General features: G+C 41.2%; 1 protein-coding gene across 1 annotated transcript in view; it reads left to right on the forward strand.

Moving 5' to 3' along the window:
• LOC135527211 (MAM domain-containing glycosylphosphatidylinositol anchor protein 1-like) overlaps window positions 1–24,409 on the forward strand; it is a 159,341-nt gene that overhangs the window by 10,195 nt on the left and 124,737 nt on the right. Inside the window, exon 2 of the mRNA XM_064955823.1 lies at window positions 12,267–12,356. Within this exon, the coding sequence (XP_064811895.1) occupies window positions 12,290–12,356 (67 nt within the window). The 5' untranslated portion in view covers window positions 12,267–12,289. The remainder of the gene's footprint in view (window positions 1–12,266; window positions 12,357–24,409) is intronic.

Consider the following 24,409-nt stretch of genomic DNA (forward strand, 5'->3'; position numbering starts at 1 on the left):
AGGATATAGCAATAAAATAATTTGATAAAGAAATGTGATAACACTGCTAAAAAAATAATAAATTACATTGACAAAATCACGAATATGAGTTATAACGGTAAGAAACTAGTTGAACTGTTGAACTCCACAAGGGGGCAGGGCATATCAGAGCTGTGCTAAACCGGCCAAATTAAAATGAACCATAAGGCAAGGGTAAATTCAAAAGACTAAAGCTAATACTGATGCAATTAGCAATTAGCATTGTTTTACAGAGCTAATAGAATAATGTAGCTAGCTACATAAGCACGATTGAGTACAACACCATATAGGTTATGCAATTAATAACGGTACCCTGCGTGTCCCCGGTTATAAGGAATACACAAAAATGTATTATGCTCCATACATACAGTGAGCTACAGTCGAAATGACATACAGAAACTATTATAACGTAATAAGGCACTTACTTTGATAGAAATGTCCACATGTCCAAAGTTATTATCATGTAGTAATAAAAAAACAACAATTAAGGCGAAGCGGGCACAAGCCGGAAAATGAAAAACTTTGTGCAGGCCCTGTTCTGACTGGAGATGCAGAAATAATGGGGAAGTGCTTGGGGAAGTTTGTCCGGCACAGTAATGCGTAAAAACTAAATTGTCCGCAAAAGTGAAATGGCCTACTTTTATGTGAATAAATAAGGCGGAACACACCTCAATTCAAACTGTTGTTAGAAAAAAGAACTTGTTAGAAAATCAATTGAAAGTGACAAGTTGAAACAGCCACAATTGCATACCATTCAGCATTGTTCACACCCTCTTAAGCCAGCCCCATCCTTCTATTTAATGATTCACATGTGAGGTCATGTGCTAAACAGTGAGTAGTGGAAAAGTGGTAAAAGTAGTAGCCTACAAAAAGGAAACATTTCAGGTAAACAAAGTGTCCAGAGAAAAATATTTTATAAATATTAGATGACATAGTAGCAATATCAAAAAAAGATAGTGTTAATATAAATAAAGAACAATTGTTAATGCCAGTAGAGAAAGAAAAACGTAATATACAGCATGCACAATAACAATATCAATAACCATATCAGTGATACTGGTGATAGATCAGGTAGTTCAGTAGATATGCATACAATAAGGGGTAAAGTGGCTGAGCAGCAGGATACAAAATAAATAGTAACAGCAACGTGAATAGAGGCACTGCAGATAGTGCCGATGGCTGGTAACTCACCCCCAGTGATGAACTGGTCTGCCTGAACCACGCATGAACAAGATAATCTATATTCCGAGAGCATGTTTCTGTCTTGCCCTTGACTTTGGTGCAGGGTATGTGATGTCCATGGCCTCTTCATTGTAAAACTCACTGATCTTCTCAGAAAAATACATTGTCTATCTGTGTCCAGTCCAGGTGGTGCTTGTACAGGCATACCATCTATGGAAGGAAGGACGTCAGCGTAGTGCAGCAGCTGAAACCTGGTCCCGACAGAGTCCAAACGCTCCTTCGCGATAACAACACCAGGCTCCAAAGCATCGAAGCTGTAAAACAGGAAATAACAAAAACCATTTAAAAACACATTACAACCTTGCATAACATCAATTCACCTCCCAAGTTTAGATAAGAAGAATGACCTCACACAATGCAATGGAAATGATATTCACCTGAAGTGCTGGTACTGCTTGAACTGTGGCAGCAGAGTCAGGTGTTGTTGCCAGCCATAGCTTTCCACCAGCACCGTACTATCCTCCAGTAAAACCAGCTGTGGGATGTTGACCCCTGTCACAGTGCTGTCCTTCACAACACTAGCAATCTCAGACAAAGTGTTCACTCTGGTCTTTCTGAAGCGCTGCTCGATGTGGCCCGAAGCACCAGTCGGGGGCAAACTTGGTGTGGCCTGTAATCAGGAAGTGAAGGTCCAGACTGCGGTGGAGCTTGTGCATGGTCCGGCAGGCACAATACCAGAGCACAAACTTGTTCTGGCCACTGCAGTTATCACAATTAAGGTCCACACGTGTTTCCCCAACCCCGTAGTTGCTGCAAACAACAGCAAAAGTACATGAAGATACATTACAATTAATTGTCTCTTCCCTGTCAGTCTGTCTTTACACAGCTCAGTGAAAGGCATTTGCTTGCTTCCCATATATACAGTGGGGCAAAAAAGTATTTAGTCAGCCACCAATTGTGCAAGTTCTCCCACTTAAAAAGATGAGAGAGGCCTATAATTTTCATCATAGGTACACTTCAACTATGACAGACAAAATTATATATTATTTTCTCCAGAGAATCCCATTGTAGGATTTTTTATGAATTTATTTGCAAATTATGGTGGAAAATAAGTATTTGGTCAATAACAAAAGTTTCTCAATACTTTGTAATATACCCTTTGTTGGCAATGACAGAGGACAAACGTTTTCTGTAAGTCTTCACAAGGTTTTCACACACTGTTGCTGGTATTTTGGCCCATTCCTCCATGCAGATCTCCTCTAGAGCAGTGATGTTTTGGGGCTGTTGCTGGGCAACACGGACTTTCAACTCCCTCCAAAGATTTTCTATAGGGTTGAGATCTGGAGACTGGCTAGGCCACTCCAAGACCTTGAAATGCTTCTTAAGAAGCCACTCCTTCGTTGCCCGGTGTGTTTGGGATCATTGTCATGTTGAAAGACCCAGCCACATTTCATCTTCAATGCCCTTGCTGATGGAAGGTTTTCTCTCAAAATCTCACGATACATGGCCCCATTCATTCTTTCCTTTACACGGATCAGTCGTCCTGGTCCCTTTGCAGAAAAACTGCCCCAAAGCATGATGTTTCCACCCCTATGCTTCACAGTAGGTATGGTGTTCTTTGGATGCAACTCAGCATTCTTTGTCCTCCAAACACAACGAGTTGAGTTTTTACCAAAAAGTTACATTTTGGTTTCATCTGACCATATGACATTCTCCCAATCCTCTTCTGGATCATCCAAATGCTCTCTAGCAAACTTCAGACGGGCCTGGACATGTACTGGGTTAAGCAGGGGGACACGTCTGGCACTGCAGGATTTGAGTCCCTGGCAGCGTAGTGTGTTATTGATGGTAGGCTTTGATACTTTGGTCCCAGCTCTCTGCATGTCATTCACTAGGTCCCCCTGTGTGGTTCTGGGATTTTTGCTCACCGTTCTTGTGATCATTTTGACCCCACGGGGTGAGATCTTGCATGGAGCCCCAGATCGAGGGAGATTATCAGTGGTCTTGTATGTCTTTCATTTCCTTATAATTGCTCCCACAGTTGATTTCTTCAAACCAAGCTGCTTACCTATTGCAGATTCAGTCTTCCCAGCCTGGTGCAGGTCTACAATTTTGTTTCTGGTGTCCTTTGACAGCTCTTTGGTCTTGGCCATAGTGGCGTTTGGAGTGTGACTGTTTGAGGTTGTGGACAGGTGTCTTTTATACTGATAACAAGTTCAAACAGGTGCAATTAATACAGGTAACGAGTGGAGGAGAGAGGAGCCTCTTAAAGAAGAAGTTACAGGTCTGTGAGAGCCAGAAATCTTGCTTGTTTGTAGGTGACCAAATACTTATTTTCCACCATAATTTGCAAATAAATTCATTAAAAATCCTACAATGTGATTGTCTGGATTTTTTTTCTAATTTTGTCTGTCATAGTTGAAGTGTACCTATGATGAAAATTACAGGCCTCTCTCATCTTTTTAAGTGGGAGAACTTGCACAATTGGTGGCTGACTAAATACTTTTTGCCCCACTGTATGTGTCTCACCACCTGGATTCGGTCTTATGAAGCAAAATTTGAAATGGTGGTTTTTACATTGGAGTAAACTAGAGACTCAGAGCTACAAAATGGTCTTTCATACACTGCATTTTTGAGGAACAATGGGAAAGTATATTATGCTTTGAAAGTTGATCAACTCTTCTAGCGAAGAGCTCTTCTCTGTCTACACCCATTTAGCATCGTTCACACCCTCTTAAGCTTTATCGCCACCCATCTCGTTTCGCTCTCGAAGCGTTCAGAGCACACTTGACACTCTGGACGATGATTAGTTTACATGAAAACAGCTCTGCTGACAACAATTTCACTATGCTTATTTGCAGTTTACTGACACTGGCCATATTCAATGGGTGTTGTACACTTTAGCTTAAGACACGTAGCTAGCTAGGTAAACAATGAACCTAGCTTGGTAAACAACGTGTACTCACACATGTCATGTAACGTTAGCTAACGAGCCAGCCAGCCAGCTAATGTTAGCTAGTTGTATTTTACCCCCTTTTTCTCGCTACAGGAGTCGCACATGTCATGTAACGTTAGCTAACGAGTCAGCCAGCTAATGTTAGCTAGTTGTATTTTACCCCCTTTTTCTCGCTACAGGAGTCGCTAGTGCGTGATTAGACAAGGATATCCCTGCCAGCCAAGCCCTCCCTAACCCGGACGACACTAGGCCAATTGTGCATCCCCCCATGGACCTCCCAGTCGCGGCCGGCTGCAACAGAGCCTGGGCTCGAACTCAAAGTCTCTGGTGGCATAGTTCAAACAGGTGCCTTAGACCACTGCGCCACCTGGGAGGCCCTAATGGTAGCTAATTAAACAACAATGAACATAGTTATTCATGCATGAATATGCTGAGCTAGCTAACATTAGGCTCTAACTAGAAAAGTAAATGGCTCTGGGATATGAATAAGAACATCAGCCTGGGAGCCAGCTTGTTAACAGTATACTTTAGCTTGAAATGAAGCCACTTCCTGTCAAATTTATAAATGTGTATTTCTGAAAATGTAGCTAGCTAATGCTAGACTAGCTTACCTGTATACATCATCATGCATGATGGATGCTTCTCCCTGTCACAGGCTGACTAAATACTTTTTTGCCCCACTGTATGTATATATATATGTATATATATATATATATATATATATATATATATATATATATATATATATATATATATATATATATATATATATATATATATATATATATATATATATATATATATATATATATAGTAAAAAGTTTTAGAACACCTACTCACTCAAGGGTTTTTCTTTATTTTTACTATTTACTATGAAATTACATGTGGATTCATGTGGTAACCAACAAAGGGTTAAACAATTCAAATCTCCTCCCTAATCCACAGCTATCTAACCTTATCAGTGACTGCAACCAGGTGATTTCCTTTTGTCCTCACTCAGTAACTTCCATACCCCTAGTTCTTATCCACACTCAATTGACCTACCATATACCTTCCTTATACATGTAATCATTAACTTCTAGTATAGCAAGTATTTCAAGCTAGAATCCAACACTACAGAGATCATACACGTAATGCTAGCTAGTGAGCCAGCCAGCTAGCATTAGCTAGCTAGCTAACAGTACACTTGAACTTTGAGTCTTTTATTTAGACATGTACTGTAGCTAGCTAGCAATACAAACCGATTATCATAGCCTTCTGTCAAAATTAGAAACGTATAATATCTGAAAATGTCGCTAGACTCTTACCCCTATTAATGGAAGAACGCTTCACGGCAGACTGCAACCCCTTTCATTAAATAAGACGTCCTGTGTCGTTTCTGTTTTCTTTGTACATCTTGCTTTGCCCATTGTGTCAAGTCATTCTGGTTCACACAGATCATGTGCAATGGCAGAATAATCAGATCTTTCTCCCTCTCTGTCACGGATGCCATGGTTGCCTTTAGTTGAAGATGGAATCCAGAGAAACACTTTTGCAGTTCTCCATGATATCTTTCAAAAATGCTGCAGTAGAAAGGATAATCTAACATACCGAGCAGCCCATGTTCCTGTTCCCAAGAAAGCTAAGGTATCTGAGCTAAATGACACTCACTTCCGTCATTATGTGGTGCTTTGAGAGACACCCTAGACCCACTCCAATTTACTTACCGCCCCAATAGGTCCACAGATGACGCAATCCCAATCACACTGCCCTAACCCATCTGGACAAGAGGAATACCTATGTGAGAATACTCTTCATCGATAACAGCTCAGCATTTAACACAATAGTACCCTCCAAACTCGTCATTAAGCTTGAGACCCTGGGTCTCGACCCCGCCCTGTGCAACTGGGTCCTGGACTTTCTGACGGGCCGCCCCCAGTTGGTGAGGGTAGGAAATAACATCTCCACCCCGCTGTTCCTCAACACTGGGGCCCCACAAGGGTGCGTTCTCAGCCCTCTCCTGTACTCCCTGTTCACCCATGACTGCGTGGCCATGCACGCCTCCAACTTAATCATCAAGTTTGCAGACAACACTACAGTGGTAGGCTTGATTACCAACAACGACGAAACAGCCTACAGGGAGGTGAGGGCCCTCGGAGTGTGGTGTCAGGAAAATAAACTCACACTGAACGTCAACAAAACAAAGGAGATGATCTTGGACTTCACGAAACAGCTGAGGGAGCAGCACCCCCCTATCCACATCGACGGGACAGTAGTGGAGAAGGTGGAAAGTTTTAAGTTCCTCGGCGTACACATCATGGACAAACAGACAGCGTGGTGAAGAAGGTGCAACAGCGACTCTTCAACCTCAGGAGGCTGAAGAAATTCGGCTTGTCACCAAAAACACTCACAAACATTTACACATGCACAATTGAGAGCATCCTGTCGGGCTATATCACCGCTTGGTACGGCAACTTGACACCTTGTTCATCTACCCAGCGAGTCAGATTTCTAAAATGTTTTACGGCGAAAACATAGCACATATATATGTCAAACCACCACAAAGACACAGACGATATGCAGCCATTTTGTCGAACAAAAGATGCAATCACAAACGCAGGATTAAAAGAAAAATAATTCAGTAACCTTTTGAAAATCTTCATCAGATAACAGTAATATGACATGTTACACAGTACATTTATGTTTTTTTCAATAATATGCAATTTATATCCATAAATCTCCGTTTATATTGACGCCATGTTCAGAAAATGCTCAAAAATGTCCGGAGAAATTATAGAAAGCTCCGCCAGATAACAGAAATACACATCATAAACTTTGACTAAATATACATGTTCTACATATAGTTAGAAAGATACACTGCTTCTTAATGCAACCGCTGTGTCACATTTATTTTTAACATTACGGAATTAGTTCACTATGCAATAATCTGAGACTGTGCTCAGACATAAGCAATATTTCTCCGCTATGTTGGAGTCAAGAGAAATACAAAATTACAACATAAATATTCCCTTACCTTTGATGGTCTTCGATCAAAATGTAGTGGAAGGAGTCATACTTACCCAATACATCGTTTTGTTTCAGTTCGGGTGTCCATATAGTAGCATATGCTACCACTTTCAGCTCAAATGCACCAAAAAGGACTTCTGGTCCAGAACAGTTGCGCATCAAAACTTCAAAATTAAATATTATATGTCGACTAACTAAGTGCAGAATCAAGCTTTAGGATGTTATAAACGTACAAAACGATTGGCATTACAACCGGACAATCGTACTTCATCTCAGGCAAGCTGGAACAGAGGAAGGTCTGTGTCCAATTCACGCCCTAAAAGCACATGTATTTTCTCACGACACCCACTGTTTTTCGTCTCAAAGGGTCAAAGTTCGCGGGATTTGCACAATTAAATGTTCTACTGAATGAGGACATCTAGTGGAAGACATAGAAAGTGTTTCCAGATCCATAGCTGGTTGGGAAGGGTGGGGGGATGACGTCAAAGTTGCCCCAACTTTCTGGATGCCAAAACTAGTTTGGGAGATTGCCTGCCCTGTGAGTTCTGCTATACTTACAGACATAATTCAAACGGTTTTAGAAGCTTTAGAGTGTTTTCTATCCAATAATAATAATTATATGTGTCACAGGGGTTTGTTTGTAGTGTGTTTCGTCTTGGGGTTGTGTGGGGTGTACAGATTAGTCTATGGCTGCCTGTGGCGGTTCTCAATCAGAGTCAGGTGATTATCGTTGTCTCTGATTGGGAACCATATTTAGGTAGCCTGGGTTTCACTGTGTGTTTGTGGGTGATTGCTCCTGTCTCTGTGTTTGTTGCACCAATCAGGGCTGTTTCGGTTTTCGACGTTTGTTGTTTTGTATTGTTCGTGTTCTTCTTCATTAAAGATGTATCGAACGAACCGCGTTGCATTTTGGTCCGATCCTTGTTCCACCTCTTCGTCAGAGGAGGAGTTGGAAGAAAGCCGTTACAATATGCATATATTAGCAATTCTGGACAGATTTTTTTTCAGTTTACTATGGGCACGCAATTCATCCAAAGGGGGCAGTATTATCCCTAGCCTTAACTTTAACAAGCGCATTCGCAAAAAAAAGCACTGTTGTTGCACCAATGTGTAACTAACCATAAACATCAACGCCTTTCTTAGAATCAATACACAAGTATATATTTTCAAACTTGCATATTTAGTTAATATTGCCTGCTAACATGAATTTCTTTTAACTAGGGAAATTGTGTCACTTTTCTTGCGATCTGTGCAACAGAGTCAGGGTATATGCAGCAGTTCGGGCCGCCTGGCTCATTGCGAACTGTGTGAAGACCATTTCTTCCTAACAAAGACAGCCAATTTCTCCAAACAAGGGATGATTTAACAAAAGTGCATTTGCAAAAAAAAGCACAATTGTTGCACGAATGTACCTAACCATAAACATCAATGCCTTTCTTAAAATCAATACACAGATGTATATCTTTTTTAAACCTGCATATTTAGTTAAAATATATTCATGTTAGCAGGCAATATTAAACTAGGGACATTGTGTCACTTATCTTGCGTTCATTGCACGCAGTGTCAAGGTATATGCACCACTTGGCTCGTTGCAAACTAATTTGCCAGAATTTTACATAATTATGACATAACATTGAAGGTTGTGCAATGTAACAGCAATATTTAGACTTATGGATGCCACCCGTTAGATAAAATACGGAACGGTTCCGTATTTCACTGAAAGAATAAACATTTTGCTTTTGAAATGATAGTGTCCGGATTTGAACATATTAATTACCTCGTATTTCTTTGTGTTATTATATTATAATTAAGTCTATGATTTGACAGAGCAGTCTGACTGAGCGATGGTAGGCAGCAGCAGGCTCGTAAGCATTCATTCAAACAGCACTTTACTGCATTTGCCAGCAGCTCTTCGCAATGTTTATGACTTCAAGCCTATCAACTCCCGAGATTAGGCTGGCAATACGAAAGTACCTATTAGAACATCCAATAGTCAAAGGTATATGAAATACAAAGTGTATAGAGAGAAATAATAACTACAACCTAAAGAGTCCTATATAGAGTCCTATAATAACTACAACCTAAAACTTCTTGCCTGGGAGTATTGAAAACTCATGTTTAAAAAGAACCACCAGCTTTCATATGTTCTCATGTTCAGAGCAAGGAACTTAAACGTTAGCTTTTTTACATGGCAAATTTTGCACTTTTACTTTCTTATCCAACACTTTGTTTTTGCTTTATTTACACCAAATTGAACGTGTTTCATTATTTACTTGAGACTAAATAGATTTTATTGATGTATTATATTAAGTTAAAATAAAAGTGTTCAATGTTCATTCAGTATTGTTGTATTTGTCATTATTACAAATATATATATAAAAATCGTCCGATTAATCCCATGATGTCAAGCATAGAGGCACTGAGTTTGAAGGTAGGCCTTGAAATACATCCACAGGTACACCACCAATTGACTTCTAAAGCCATGACATAATTTTCTGGAATTTTCCAAGTTGTTTAAAGGCACAGTAAACTTAATGTTTGTAAACTTCTGACCCACTGGAATTGTGAAAGTGAAATAATCTGCCTGTTGTTGGAAAAATGACTTGTGTCATGCAAAAAGTCGATTTCCTAAAAACTTTGGTAAATTTATAAACAAAAAAAATGGAAATATCACATTTACAAAAGTATTCAGAGCCTTTACTCAGTACTTTGTTGAAGCACCTTTGGCAGCGATTACAGCCTTGAGTGGTTTGGGAATGAATCTACAGGTTTGGCACACCTGTATTTGGGGAGCTTCTCCCATTCTTCTCTGCAGATCCTCTCAAGCTCTGTCAGGTTGGATGGGGAGCATCGCTGCACAGCTATTTTAAGTTTTCTCCAGAGATGTTCAATCGGGTTCAAGTATGGGACTTGGCTGGGCAACACAAGGACATTCGGAGACTTGTCCCAAAGCCACTCCTGCGTTGTCTTGGCTGTAAGCTTAAGGTCATTGTCCTGTTGGAAGGTGAACCTTAGCCCCAATCTGAGGTCCTGAGTGCTCTGGAGCAGGTTTTCATCAAGGATCTCTCTGTACTTTGCTCCGTTCATCTTTCCCACAATCCTGACTAGTCTCCCAGTCCCTGCCGCTGAAAAACATCCCCACAGCATGATGCTGCCACCACCATGCTTCACCATAGGGATGTGACGCCGGGCATTCAGGCCAAGGAGTTCAATCTTGGTTTCATTAGACCAGAGAATCTTGTTTCTCCTGGTCTGAGATTCCTTTAGGTGCCTTTTGGCGAACTCCAAGCGGGCTGTAATGTGTCTTTTACTGAGGAGTGTCTTCCGTCTGGCCACTACCATAAAGGCCTGACTGGTGGAGTGCTGCAGAGATGGTTGTCCTTCTGTAAAGTTCTCCCATCTCCACAGAGGAAATCTGGAGCTATTTCAGAGTGACCATGGGGTTCTTGGTCACCTCTCTGACCAAGGCCATTCTGCCCCGGACAGCTCTGTGCGGACAGCTCTAGGATGAGTCTTGGTGGTTTCAAACTTTTCCATTTGAGAATGATGGAGGCCGCTGTTTTTGGGGACCTTCAATGCTGCAGACATTTGCTACGCTTCCCCAGATCTGTGCCTCAACACAATCCTGTCTCGGAGCTCTACGGACAATTCCTTCGACCTCATGGCCTGGTTTTTGCTATGACATGGACTGTCAACTGTGGGCTCTTATATAAATAGTTGGGTGCCTTTCTAAATCATGTACAATCAAGTTGTAGAAACGTTTTAAGGATGGGCAATGGAAACAGTTTCGAGTGTCACGATCGTTGGAAGCATACTTGGACCAACGTGCAGCGTGATCTGGGTTCTACATCTTTTATTTGAAATAAGTGAACCACACAACAAAACAATAAAGACTAAACGAAACGTGACGATAATGGAGTGCTAACATGCAACTACACATAAACAATATCCCACAAAACACAGGTGGAAAAAAGCTACCTAAATATGATCCCCAATTAGAGACAATGATTACCAGCTGCCTCTAATTGGGAATCATACAAAATCACCAACATAGAAAAACAAAACTAGAACCCCACATAGAAATAATAAACTGGACTAACCCCCAGTCACGCCCTAACCTACTCTACCATAGAAAATAAGGGCTCTCTATGGTCAGGATGTGACATCGAGTCTCATAGCAAAGGGTCTAAATTACTATGTAATAAAGTATTTCTGTTTTTTTATATTTAACACATTTGCAAAACGTTCTTAAAACCTGCTTTCACATTGCCATTATGGGGTATTGTGTGTAGATTGATGAGGAATAAAATGTATTTAATCCATTTTAGAATAAGGCTGTAACGTAACAAAACATTTCAAGGGATCTGAAAACTTCCCGAATGGGTTACTTTTCTGAAAAAGAAAAGTGTATGAATTCACAATGAATTCATCTTGCTAGGCAAAGCTAAATCAGCTGCCAAATTGAGTGACAAAGCGCATCAATCATTCTATCATTTTGATTGACTCGTTTACGTTCTTTTAATAGGTATTCAATTAAAACACAATATCACACAAAATATCAGTTAACATGATTGATTTGGCACGGTTGTCTATTGCTTATTTATTATTCCGTTTTATCACCTATTCAGTGAGGAATGTAATCTATTCGTATTTTTGGAAATGTTCTGAATGAATATTGCTGCTATTGTCCACAAATCCTGTGTATGTGTGTGCGTGTGTGTGTACACCCACATGTGTAATAGGCTATGTGTGTGGTGATATGCTGGTGGGTGAAATCGTGTTATGCTCGCTGCCCTTACCTACCTGTTAGCAAATTCTGAAATACACCATTATAACTTTAGGCAATCCTGTCAAACCCAAGAATTATTATGATTTAATTACCCTGTGCGAGTTTAAATGATTTACGGGCTGAACAAACATAGATGTAATACTCCTCACTTATTCTCTTGTCTGGATTATTAACTAGTTTACTGTCGCTGTTACACGCTACTCACTATAATCAACCGTGGCTCCGTCAATCTAGTCATGGTAATCTCATGCCCTCCTAATTCCCCATTCACTCAGACTGAGAAACCTGCTCTTCTCTCTCTCCGACTCTTTCCAGGTTATGAGGGATCGGAGCTGAAGATGGAGCTTTTCTGGATTTTGGTATTTTCTATCATCTACTCGTATGCGCGAGGGCAAGGAGTGTACGGTAAGAAATAATCAATCAATCAATCAAAATTATTTATAAAGCCCTTCTTATATCAGCTGATGTCGCAAAGTGCTGTACAGAAACCCAGCCTAAAACCCCAAACAGCAAGCAATACAGGTGTAGAAGCACGGAGGCTAGGAAAACTCCATAGAAAGGCCAGAACCTAGGAAGAAACCTAGAGAGGAACCAGGCTATGAGGGGTGGCTAGTCCTCGTCTGGCTGTGCCGGGTGGAGATTATTACAGTACTTGGCCAAGATGTTCAAATGTTCATAGATAACCAGCAGAGTCAAATAATAATAATCACAGTGGTTGTCGAGGGTGCAACAGGTCAGCACCCCAGGAGTAAATGTCAGTTGGCTTTTTATAGCCGGTCATTCAGAGTATCTCTACCGCTCCTGCTGTCTCAAGAGAGTTGAAAACTGGGACAGGTAGCACGTCCAGGTGAACAGGTCAGGGTTCCATAGCCGCAGACAGAACAGTTGAAACTGGAGTAGCAACACGACCAGGTGGATTGGGGACAGCAAGGAGTCATCAAGCCAGATAGTCCTGAGGCATGGTCCTAGGGTTCAGGTCCTCCGAGAGAGAGAAAGAACGAAAGAAAGAGAAAAAGAGAGAAATATGGGAGAATTAGAGAGAGCATACTTAAATTCACACAGGACACCGGATAAGACGGGAGAAATACTCCAGATATAACAGACTGACTTTAGCCCTCCGGCACAAACTACTGCAGCATAAAAACTGGAGGCTAAGACAGGAGGGGTCGGGAGACACTGTGGCCCCGTCCGACGATACCCCCGGACAGGGCCAAACAGGTAGGATATCACCCCACCCATATTGCCAAAGCACAGCCTCCACACCACTAGAAGGATATCTTCAACCACCAACTTACCATCCTGAGACAAGGCCGAGGATAGCCCATGAAGATCTCCCCCACGGCACAACCCAAGGGGGGCCGACAACCCGGACAAAAAGACCATGTCAGTGACTCAACCCACTCAAGGGACGCACCCCTCCTAGGGACGGCATGGAAGAGCACTGTGACTCGGCCCCTGTAATAGGGTTAGAGGCAGAGAATCCCAGTGGAGAGAGGGGAAACCGGCCAGGCAGAGACAGCAAGGGCGGTTCGTTGCTCCAGTGCCTTTCCGTTTACCTTCACACTCCTGGGCCAGCCTACACTCAATCATATGACCTACCGAAGAGATGGGTCTTCAATAAAGACTTAAAGGTTGAGATCAAGTCTGCGTCTCACATTGATAGACAGACCATTCCATAAAAATGGAGCGCCATAGGAGAAAGCCCTGCCTCCAGCTGTTTGCTTTGAAATTCTAGGGACAGTAGCATACGTGTAGGTATGTACGGCAGGACCAAATCGGAAAGCTAGGTAGGAGCAAGCCCATGTAATGATTTGTAGGTTAGCAGTAAAACCTTGAAATCAGCCCTAGCCTTAACAGGAAGCCAGTGTAGAGAGGCAAGCACTGGAGTAATATGATACATTTTTGGGGTTCTATTCAAGATTCTAGCAGCCGTTTATAGTATTAACTGAAGTTTATTTAGTGCTTTATCCAGGTAGACGGAAAGTAGAGCATTGCAGTAGTCTAATCTAGAAGTGACAAGAGCTTGGATTAATTTTTCTGCATAATTTTTGGACAGAAAGTTTCAGATTTTTGCAATGTTACGTAGATGAAAAAAAGCTGTCCTTGAAACAGTCTTAATATGTTCGTCAAAAGAGAGATCAGGGTCCAGAGTAACGCAGAGGTCCTTCACAGTTTTATTTGAGACGACTGTACAACCATCAAGATTAATTGTCAGATTTATTAACAGGATATCTTTTTGTTTCTTGGGACCTAGAACAAGCATATCTGTTTTATCCTAGTTTACAAGTAGAACATTTCCCGCCATTATGTCTGAAACACAGGCTTCCAGGGAGGACAATTTTTCACCATGTTTCATTGAAATATACAGCTGTGTGTCATCCGCATAGCAGTGAAAGTTAACATTATGTTTTCGATTGACATCCCCTAGAGGTAAAATATATAGTGAAAACATTAGTGGTCCTAAAACGTAACCATGAGGATCACTGAAATGTACAGTTGATTTGTCAGAGGACAAACCATCCACAGAGACAAATTGATATCTTTCCGACAGATAAGATCTAAACCAGGCCAGAACTTGTCCGTGTAGACCAATTTTGGTTTCCAATTTCTCCAAAAGAATGTGGTGATCGATGGTATCAAAAGCAGCACTAAGGTCAGACAGCTGCAGAGCCTCGTTCTGATGGCATTAAAATATAATTTACCACCTTCACAAGTGCAGTCTCAGTGCTATGATGGGGTCTCGTGTCAGACTGAAGCGTTTCGTATACATTGTTTGTCTTCAGGAAGGCAGTGAGTTGCTGCGCAACAGCTTTTTCAAAACATATTGAGAGGAATGGGAGATTCGATATAGGCCGATATTGGCTTTTTCAAGAGAGGCTTTATTACTGCCACTTTTAGTGAGTTTGGTACACATCCTGTGGATAGAGAGCCGTTTATTATGTTCAAAATAGGAGGGCCAAGCACAGGAAGCAGCTCTTTCAGTAGTTTAGTTGGAATAGGTTCCAGAATACAGCTTGAAGGTTTAGAGGCCATGATTATTTTCATCATTGTGTCAAGAGATACAGTACTAAAACACTTGAGTGTCTCTCCTGGCAGAGTTGTGCAGACTTAGGACAACTGAGCTTTGGAGGAATAAGCAGATTTAAAGAGGAGTCCGTAATTTGCTTTTTAATGATCATGATCTTTTCCTCAAAGAAGTTCATGAAATTATGTGAAACCCATCCTCTCTTGTTGAATGCTGCATTTTAGTTAGCTTTACAACATTATCAAAAAAACAGCTTGGATTTTTCTTATTTTCCTCAATTAAGTTGAAAAATAGGATGATCGAGCAGTAGGGAGGGCTCTTTGATACTGCATGGTACTGTCTTTCCAAGCTAATCGGAAGACTTCCAGTTTGGTGTAGCATCATTTCCGTTCCAATTTTCTGGAAGCTTGCTTCAGAGCTCGGCCATTTTCTGTATACCAGGGAGCTAGTCTCTTAAGACAAATGTTTTTTGATTTTCGGGGTGCGACTGTATCTAGGGTTTTGTGCAAGTTTAAATTGAGTTCCTCAGTTAGGTGGTTAACTGCTTTTTGTACTCTGATGTCCCTGGGTAGGAGGAGGAGTCTGGAAGGGCATCTAGGAATCTTTGGGTTGTCTGAGAATTTATAGCACGACTTTTGATGATCCTTGGTTGGGGTCTGAACAGATTGTTTGTTGCGATTGCAAACGTAATAAAATGGTGGTCCGGTAGTCCAGGATTATGAGGAAAAACATTAAGATCCACAACATTTATTCCACGGGAGAAAACTAGGTCCGGAGTATGACTTTGGCAGTGAGTAGGTCCGGAGATATGTTGGACAAAACCCACTGAGTTGATGATGGCTCCGAAAGCCTGTTGGAGTGGGTCTGTGGACTTTTCCATGTGAATATTTTTGTCACCAAAAATATTAATATTATCTGCCATGACTACAAGGTCCGATAGGAATCCAGAGAACTCCGTGAGGAACGCTGTATATGGCTCAGGAGTCCTGTAAACAGTAGCTATAAAAAGTGATTGAGTAGGCTGTATATATTTCATGACTAGAAGCTCAAAAGACGAAAACATAGTTTTTTTTGTGAATTGAAATTTGTTAGCAACACCTCCGACTTACATCGTTGGTGCCGACATGGATAACAATATCCCTATACTCTCTACACTCACCAGTTTTAGCTTGAGCCAGCACCATCTTCAGATGAGCATTAATGTCGGTAGCCCTGCCCCCTCGTAATAAAGTGTGTGTGTCTGTGTGTGTGTTACACTGTCCATTCAGTGTAACATGATGGTAATAAACAACACAAGTATTGGGTTATTGCAACAACAAAAATACGCACAGTTGTACCGTGCTGGTTCCATAGACGAGACGTAACATAGTAAATGAAAATCCGGAACACTCAGATTGGTATGATATGTTTTTTTTGGTATGGATACATGAGACAGAAGGTTACTTAGAAGAAAACTCCACCCCAAAAACCATCTTTTGGTATTTGTTTCGTTCGTCCATTGTTGACATATTCCCTAAATGTTTTGCTTGTCAGCAATCATTTTTTCAAGATGTGTTACTTTAAAAATACAGAAATCTTCCCCCTGTGAGGAATATTGCATCATTTGATGCTGTGTCTTTCATCATATGATGCAAAACTTGATGGCTGACAAGCAAATCATTTTGGGACTATGTCAACAATGGACTAAAGAAACAAATATCAAAAGATAATTTAAATTAAAGGAGGGTGGGTGGATGGGCGTAGAACGCGAATGCCTAGCAACCCAAAGGTTGCATGTTCGAATCATATCACGGACAACTTTAACATTTTAGCTAAATTGTAACTTTACAGCTAATTGCTACTTTTTTATACTTAGCAATTACTTACCATGTTTGTTAACCCTTTCCCTAACCTTAACCCTTTAACTTAACTTCTAACCTTAACCCCTATCCTCTTGAAACTCCCCATCCCGGATCCGGGATCGTGACTAAAGCCTCAGGCTCATTAGCATAACGCAACGTTAATGATTTCTGAAAATCGCAAATAAAATGAAAATAATGCGCCTACTCTCAAGCTTAGCCTTTTCTTAACAACACTGTCATCTCAGATTTTCAAAATATGCTTTTGAACCATAGCAATTGACTAATTTGTGTAAGAGTATGCTAAGCTAGCTTAGCATTTTGAGTAGCATTTAGCACGCAACATTTTCACAAAAACCAGATAACCAAATAAATAAAATCATTTACCTTTGAAGAGCTTCGGATGTTTTCAATGAGGAGACTCTCAGTTACATACCAAATGCGCAGTTTTTCCTGAAAGCGTCTGTGTGTAGGAGAAATCGCTCCGTTCGGTCCTCCCCTCCCACTCCGTGGCTCGACGACTTGAGCTCATTGCTCACTCTGACACACTGAGTTCTGCCTTCAAGGTATGATTTCATCCATCTCAAGGCATCAGGGGAAACGTTGAACTTGGACAATTTTGTGATGAGAATCTCATGGTTAACAGTGTCAAACGCCCTCCTTAGGTCCAGAAACACAGCCCCAACAACGCCCCCTTTGTTCATCTTGGACTTCACATTTTCCAGAAGAAATGTCTTGAGATGTTCTATTATTTTGTGAAGTGCACCAGTCCCTCCTGCAGCAAAGCACCTCCACAACATGATGCTGCCACCCCCGTGCTTCACGGTTGTTTCATCAGATCAGAGGACATTTCTACAAAAAGTACGATCTTTGTCCCCATGTAGTCTGGCTTTTTTATGGCAGTTTAGCAGCAAGGGCCTCTTCCTTGCTGAGTGGCCTTTCAGGTTATGTCGATATAGGACTCGTTTTACTGTGGCTATAGATACTTTTGTACCCATTTCCTCCAGCATCTTCACAAGGTCCTTTGCTGTTTTTCTGGGATTGATTTGCACTTTCGCACCAAAGTACATTCATCTCTAGGAGACAGAAAGCGTCTCCTTCCTGAGTGGTGTGACGGCTGCATAGTCACATGGTGTTTATACTTGCGTACTATTATTTGTACAGATGAACGTGGTACCTTCAGGCATTTGGAAATTGCTCTCAAGGATGAACCAGACTTGTGGAGGCCTACATTTTATTTTCTGAGGTCTTGACTGATTTCTTTTGATTTTCCCATGATGTCAAGCAGAGGCACTGAGTTTGAAGGTAGGACTTGAAATACATCCATAGGTACACCTCCAATTGACTCAAATGATGTCAATTAGCCTATCAGAAGCTTCTAAAGCCATGACATCATTTCCTGGAATTTTTCAAGCTGTTTAATAGCACAGTCAACTTGGAGTACAACAAGCATATTATTTTTTAGATTCTAATGGGGTACAATTAAATTAAGCTTTTAGACATTTATAAGTCAAATGATTCAAGAATCAATGAGTACATATAATTTATGAGTCTAAAAATGGATGTAGCAATTGCTGATTGCCCCTTTAGCATCAATAAGCTCTAAATTCCATTCTCAGAACTTGAAGAAAACTTTCCATAAAGACCACAAGAAAACTTTAGCAATGTTCCAAGAATGTTATTTAAAAATATACAGTCCGTTCTCGGAACACAAAGAAAACTTTATTAAAAAGACATGACATGCTAGCTTCATCCTAGGGGGCAGTGGACTAATTCCATGGATAGAGAATAGAAGATCATATGTTTGAATCTCACAGATGCCGTGTGACAATAAACAATAAATGTTTGCATGATTAATGCCTAAGGAAATTAATTTCCATGTCTACTGTCTGTGCTTGGCGTTAAATAATGTTATTCCAAATGAGCTAGCAGTGTTATTTAAAGTCTTATTGAAACATTCATTGAAAGTTTTAAGGAAGTTATTCAAAAACCTCCAAATAACCTATTATTTCCGTTCTCAGAGCGTTAAAGGGCAATTCCGCCACTTTTCAACCTCAAATTCATTATCTCCAACACCAAATCAGTGTCTACATACAGTGGGGCAAAAAAGTATTTAGTCAGCCACCAATTGTGCAAGTTCTCCCACTTAAAAAGATGAGAGGCCTGTAATTTTCATCATAGGTACACTTCAACTATGACAGACAAAATGAGAAAACAAATCCAGAAAGCAAGAGAAGGAACGGCCTCCTATTGTGCTAAGTACCTATCGGCAGTCAAATTTCTCGTTGTGTCTGACTTCTTAAGCTTTTCTTTAGATACTCTAGTGACTTATACTGCTAATGATATCTAGATTTGAGTCCCCCCTGATCCCTCTTTGCGTTACTGTTCATCGATTGTGCTGCTTTTGTATTTTGAAACAGTTGTCTAAAGCTTCTAACACAGTCTTGTCAATCAAACGGGGTGCTAACAGGAGAGGAAGAGAGCTAATATCTTGTACTGCTTAGGCACAATGCATGCCAAAGATGGCAACATGTGCCAGAAATTGCCTCTATACAAATACAATTATCTAAGATCAGTTATGCATTTTTACACTTAATGGGCAGGCGGACTCTTTATCTCTGCCTGAAAAGGAAAATGTATAACCAGAGTGTGGAGAACATGGACACTCTTTCCTTACCGCAGATGAGGTATTTAAAACAATGATTGGATTGTCATAAAGGTTCACTAGACTGTGTAGTAACATGTAATTTCATTAAGAAATAGTTTCTGTGCAACATAACATCAATTGTGGCATTGACCTCCATCTCAATGTGCAGGCCTGAATTTACGCTCTCTCACTCATGGAAGACTATCCGGTATTCTTGTACAACCCAGCACTAACACACTTCACATTTCTTGGAACACACTTGTGTTTTCTCCATTACTGATCCACACACCCACGCAGGCACGCACACACACACACTTCTTCTACTACTGTATTCATGAATTGAACTGCTTCGTAAAGGCCTGTGGCCTAGAAAGATCAGAGTTATAGCGCCCGTGACCACCAGGGCCTCCAGTGACTGAATCTTCGTCTTCCTCATCCTCAGCACTTTTTTGTCTATCTCTCTCTTTTATGTCTCTCACCGCCACATGTGGTTTTATTGGATGCTGAAAATGGCCCTTTTTTTAATAACCATTCATAATTTATCCGTAGCTGTGAGGCGGGGGAGCGCGAGGGAGGGATGGAGGAAGAGAGGGGGGAGCGAAGCCACATGAGCTAGGGATGACAATCTTCTTGCTTTTCTGCCCTCCTTTCTCTTTCTTTCTCTGTTTACATGTTCATGCAGTATATAAGCATCAGACTCTGAATAATAAAACAAGGTGACAAAGTCCACAATGAATGGACATCAGCCTCTGAGCTGCTTTACTTTCGATGGCCAAACCATACTCTGTCTCAAGTTAACTATGTAATAAAAGTTGCATGGCCCGTGGTCACACATACACTCCTCCCCACCTGAGACTGGGGTTCAATCCCCACTCCAACCCTTCATACTGTTTCTCCCACCTGCCTGTTTACTCCTCTGTGATTTAATTACTGTCTAAAATAAAGTAAAGATTTGTTTTTATTAATGACATTGTAATGAATTGCATTCTATAATGGTTGAGAAATTACTATTGTTGCATTCACTTGTATAGAAGGAATTTTCATTTTTTTATGTAAAGACTGTCATATATTTACTCCAGGCCCTGCTGGGAGATTGAAGTAAGTAAGCATTTCACTGTTGTATTCGGCGCATGTGAGAAATAAAATTAGATTTGATGGTATTTCGGCCCCAAACTATACAATGTCAGTTAGGAGCTATTTCCACTGTAGGGTCCAAAATGTTTTTCTTTTTAGCGGGGAAAAAGTGGGGGACAGTGGAGGAGAGAGAAAATAGTGTCTGGGGCCTTGGAAGGTTGAGAGCTGAGGTATTCTTCCTCGCTCTCTATCTCTATCTCTCTCCTCTATTCTCTATCTTCTCTCATTCTCTATCCTCTCTTTTTCTCTGATTCAGCTCCTCTCTTTTTTTCTCTCTATTTTTTATATATATCTATAAACACTCTCACCCTTTCTCCTTTCATACTCTCTCAGTCCCTCTAACTTTGTAATATCCTCCTATAGGCAAAATGAAGTGAAAAAACACTATGGATGGCGGATTGATCTCCCCCTGAGATAGAGAAGAGAGAGAATGTGTGTGTATACTGTATGTGTGTGTCAAAAAGACAGTGTGTGTTTCTCTCTCTCTCTTTCTCTGTGTGTGTGTGTGTGTGTGTGTGTGTGTGTGTGTGTGTGTGTGTGTGTGTGTGTGTGTGTGTGTGTGTGTGTGTGTGTGTGTGTGTGTGTGTGTGTGTGTGTGTGTGTGTGTGTGTGTATGTGTGTGTGTGTGCCATCTAGTTAATGGTGCTCTGTTGTCAGGGGTGGGAGTATGGATAACAGCTTGGGGTTATTGGGCCTTCCTCTCCATTTGTGGCACCCAGCAGGTTGCCTTTCCTCCTTTTATTTCTCTCTCTCTCTCTCTCTCTCTCTCTCTCTCTCTCTCTCTCTCTCTCTCTCTCTCTCTCTCTCTCTCTCTCTCTCTCTCTCTCTCTCTCTCTCTCTCTCTCTCTCTCTCTCTCTCTCACACACACACACACACACACACACACATTCAAATCATTGAGAGAGAGGGATAGTTTTCTGCTATCCATCACCTCTCCCCATACTATCCCAAAGTCCCTGTCATTTCATTGGGCCCTGGCAGTGTGGCCGGTTGGTACACAGAAATTCTATTACCCGTGGGTGAGAGCCCAAGTCCCGATCCATCATGGTTTACTGGCCCAACAGGCTCATGGCTAAGGGCTAGCAGGGGCTAGTGGTGTCGCAGCGGCCCGGGCTACTTCCAAACGGGTCGGCTTATCCCTAAAGCTTCCACCAAGGTGCGTATCCAACCAGGAAACTTGAAATTAAGAGTTTTACAAAGCTGGGGAAGAAAGAAAACACACACCTCGAGATGAAAGAGAAAATAGAGTGGGTTGAGAGAGAGGTACAGTTGCCTTTCGTTGGGAACTGTCAAAGAAAGTTTTGTAGTTCTTTTCTTTCTTCTGATCGGTCAGATGTTATCAAGAGAGGTGGGGTTGGTGGTGATGTTACTTTTCATGGCCAAGGGGCAGAAATAACAGGCATATGTGTGTGTGTGTGTGTGTGTGTGTGTGTGTGTGTGTGTGTGTGTGTGTGTGTGTGTGTGTGTGTGTGTGTGTGTGTGTGTGTGTGTGTGTGTGTGTGTGTGTGTGTTGGAACAGCTGGCAGGCCATGACTTATACATGAGGGCGAAAGGAGGGTTGTGAGCCACAGTGAGAACATTGCTTACGTCAGAGACCACCATCTCTCCCTCCCCCCTAATTATTACTACAATAATGCAACAGGCTTTCATGTAGGCTGTCACGCCCTGGTCGAAGTATATTGTGCTTGTCTTCTTTTATTTTGTCAGGCCTAGGTGTGACATGGTTTTTTTGTATGTGGTGTGTTTGTATTGGGATTGTAGCTTAGTGGGGTGTGCTAGTTAAGTCTATGGCTGAAGTGGTTCTCAATCAGAGGCAGGTGTTTATCGTTGTCTCTGATTGGGAACCATATTTAGGCAGCCATATTCATTGAGTGTTTCGTGGGTGATTGTCCTTAGTGTCCTTTTGTCCTTGTTCTGTGTTAGTTTACACAAGTATAGGCTGTTTTGGTTTTCATTACGTTCATTACGTTTATTGTTTTGTAGTGTTTGTGTTTAGTGTGTTTGGTCATTAAACATGAATCGTAATCTACACGCCGCATTTTGGTCCGACTCTTCTTCCCACAACGAAAGCCGTAACATAGGCATGTTGTTTGCTAAGAGTATTACATACTTCACCTGTGTGTCACAATGTGCATTGGTTGGGAATATTAATTAAGGATTAGCCCATTTTTTTCAATTTTCGCCTAAAATGACATACCTAAATCTAACTGCCTGTAGCTCAGGCCCTGAAGCAAGGATATGCATAGTATTGGTACCATTTGAAAGGAAACACTTAGAAGTTTATGGAAATGTGAAAGAAATGTAGTAGAATATAACACAATAGATCTGGTAACAGATAATACAAAGTAAAAAACAACCTTTTTTTGAAATGCAAGAGAAAGGCCGTAATGTATTATTCCAGTCTAGGTGCAATTTTAGATTTTTGCCACTAGAAGGCATCAGTGTATGTGTAAAGTTATAGACTGATCCAATGAACCATTTACATTTCTTTTTCAAATGTTGTATCAAGACTGACAAAATGTGCCTAATTTGTTTATTAATAACTTTTCATCTTCAAAATTATGCAATCTCCTCAAACAATAGCATGGTATTCGTTCACTGAAATAGCTCCTGTAAACCGGACAGTGCAGATAGGCTTTCTGCCAATAGCAGATATGTCTATATCCTGGGAAATGTTCTTGTTACTTACAACCTCATGCCAATCGCATTAGCCTACGTTAGCACAACGGTACCGTGGAAGGGACACCGATCCCGAAGAAGTTTTAACTTAATTAAAGTCTATGAGAACTAGCAGACCCTGTGGTCTATGAGTAAGACTACTAGCAGACTTTGTGGTCTATTAGTAAGACTACTAGCAGACACAGTAGTCTATGAGGACAGGCATACCCTGTGGTCTATGAGTATGACTACTAGCAGACACTGTGGTCTACGAGTAAGACTACTAGCAGACACTGTGGTCTACGAGTAAGACTACTAGCAGACACTGTGGTCTACGAGTAAGTCTACGAACAGACACTGGTATATGAGTACGTCAACTAGCAGACACTGGTATATGAGTACATCAACTAGCAGACACTGGTATATGAGTACGTCAACTAGCAGACACTGTGGTCTATGAGTAAGACAACTAGCAGACACTGTGGTCTATGAGGTCTAGCAGACACCGTGGTCTATGAGTAAGAACTTGCAGACACTGTGGTCTATGAGTAAGTCTACTAGCAGAGACTGTGGTCTATGAGTAAGACAACTAGCAGACACTGTGGTCTATGAGTAAGTCTACTAGCAGACACTGTGGTCTATGAGTAAGACTACTAGCAGATACTGTAGTCTATGAGAACTAGCAGACCCTGTGGTCTATGAGTAAGACTACTAGCAGACTTTGTGGTCTATTAGTAAGACTACTAGCAGACACAGTAGTCTATGAGGACAGGCATACCCTGTGGTCTATGAGAAAGACTACTACTATACACTGTGGTCTATGAGTCAGTCTACTAGCAGACACTGGACTATGAGGAAGATTACTTGCAGACACTGCGGTCAATATGGACGAGCAGACCCTGTAGTCTATGAGTAAGACTACAAGCAGACACTGTGGTCTATGTGGACTAGCAGACAATGTGGTCTATGAATAAAACTACTAGCAGACACTGTGGTCTATGAGAAAGCCTACTAGCACACACTGTAGTCTATGAGTTAGACTATAATCAGACACTGTGGTCTCTGAGTAAGTCTATTAGCAGACACTGTGGTCTATGATTAACAATACAAGCGGACACTGTAGTCTATGAGGTCTACCAGACACTGTGGTCTACA

This window comes from Oncorhynchus masou, chromosome 32 (genome assembly GCF_036934945.1).
Source record: "Oncorhynchus masou masou isolate Uvic2021 chromosome 32, UVic_Omas_1.1, whole genome shotgun sequence".
In the NCBI taxonomy this organism is placed as follows: domain Eukaryota; kingdom Metazoa; phylum Chordata; class Actinopteri; order Salmoniformes; family Salmonidae; genus Oncorhynchus; species Oncorhynchus masou.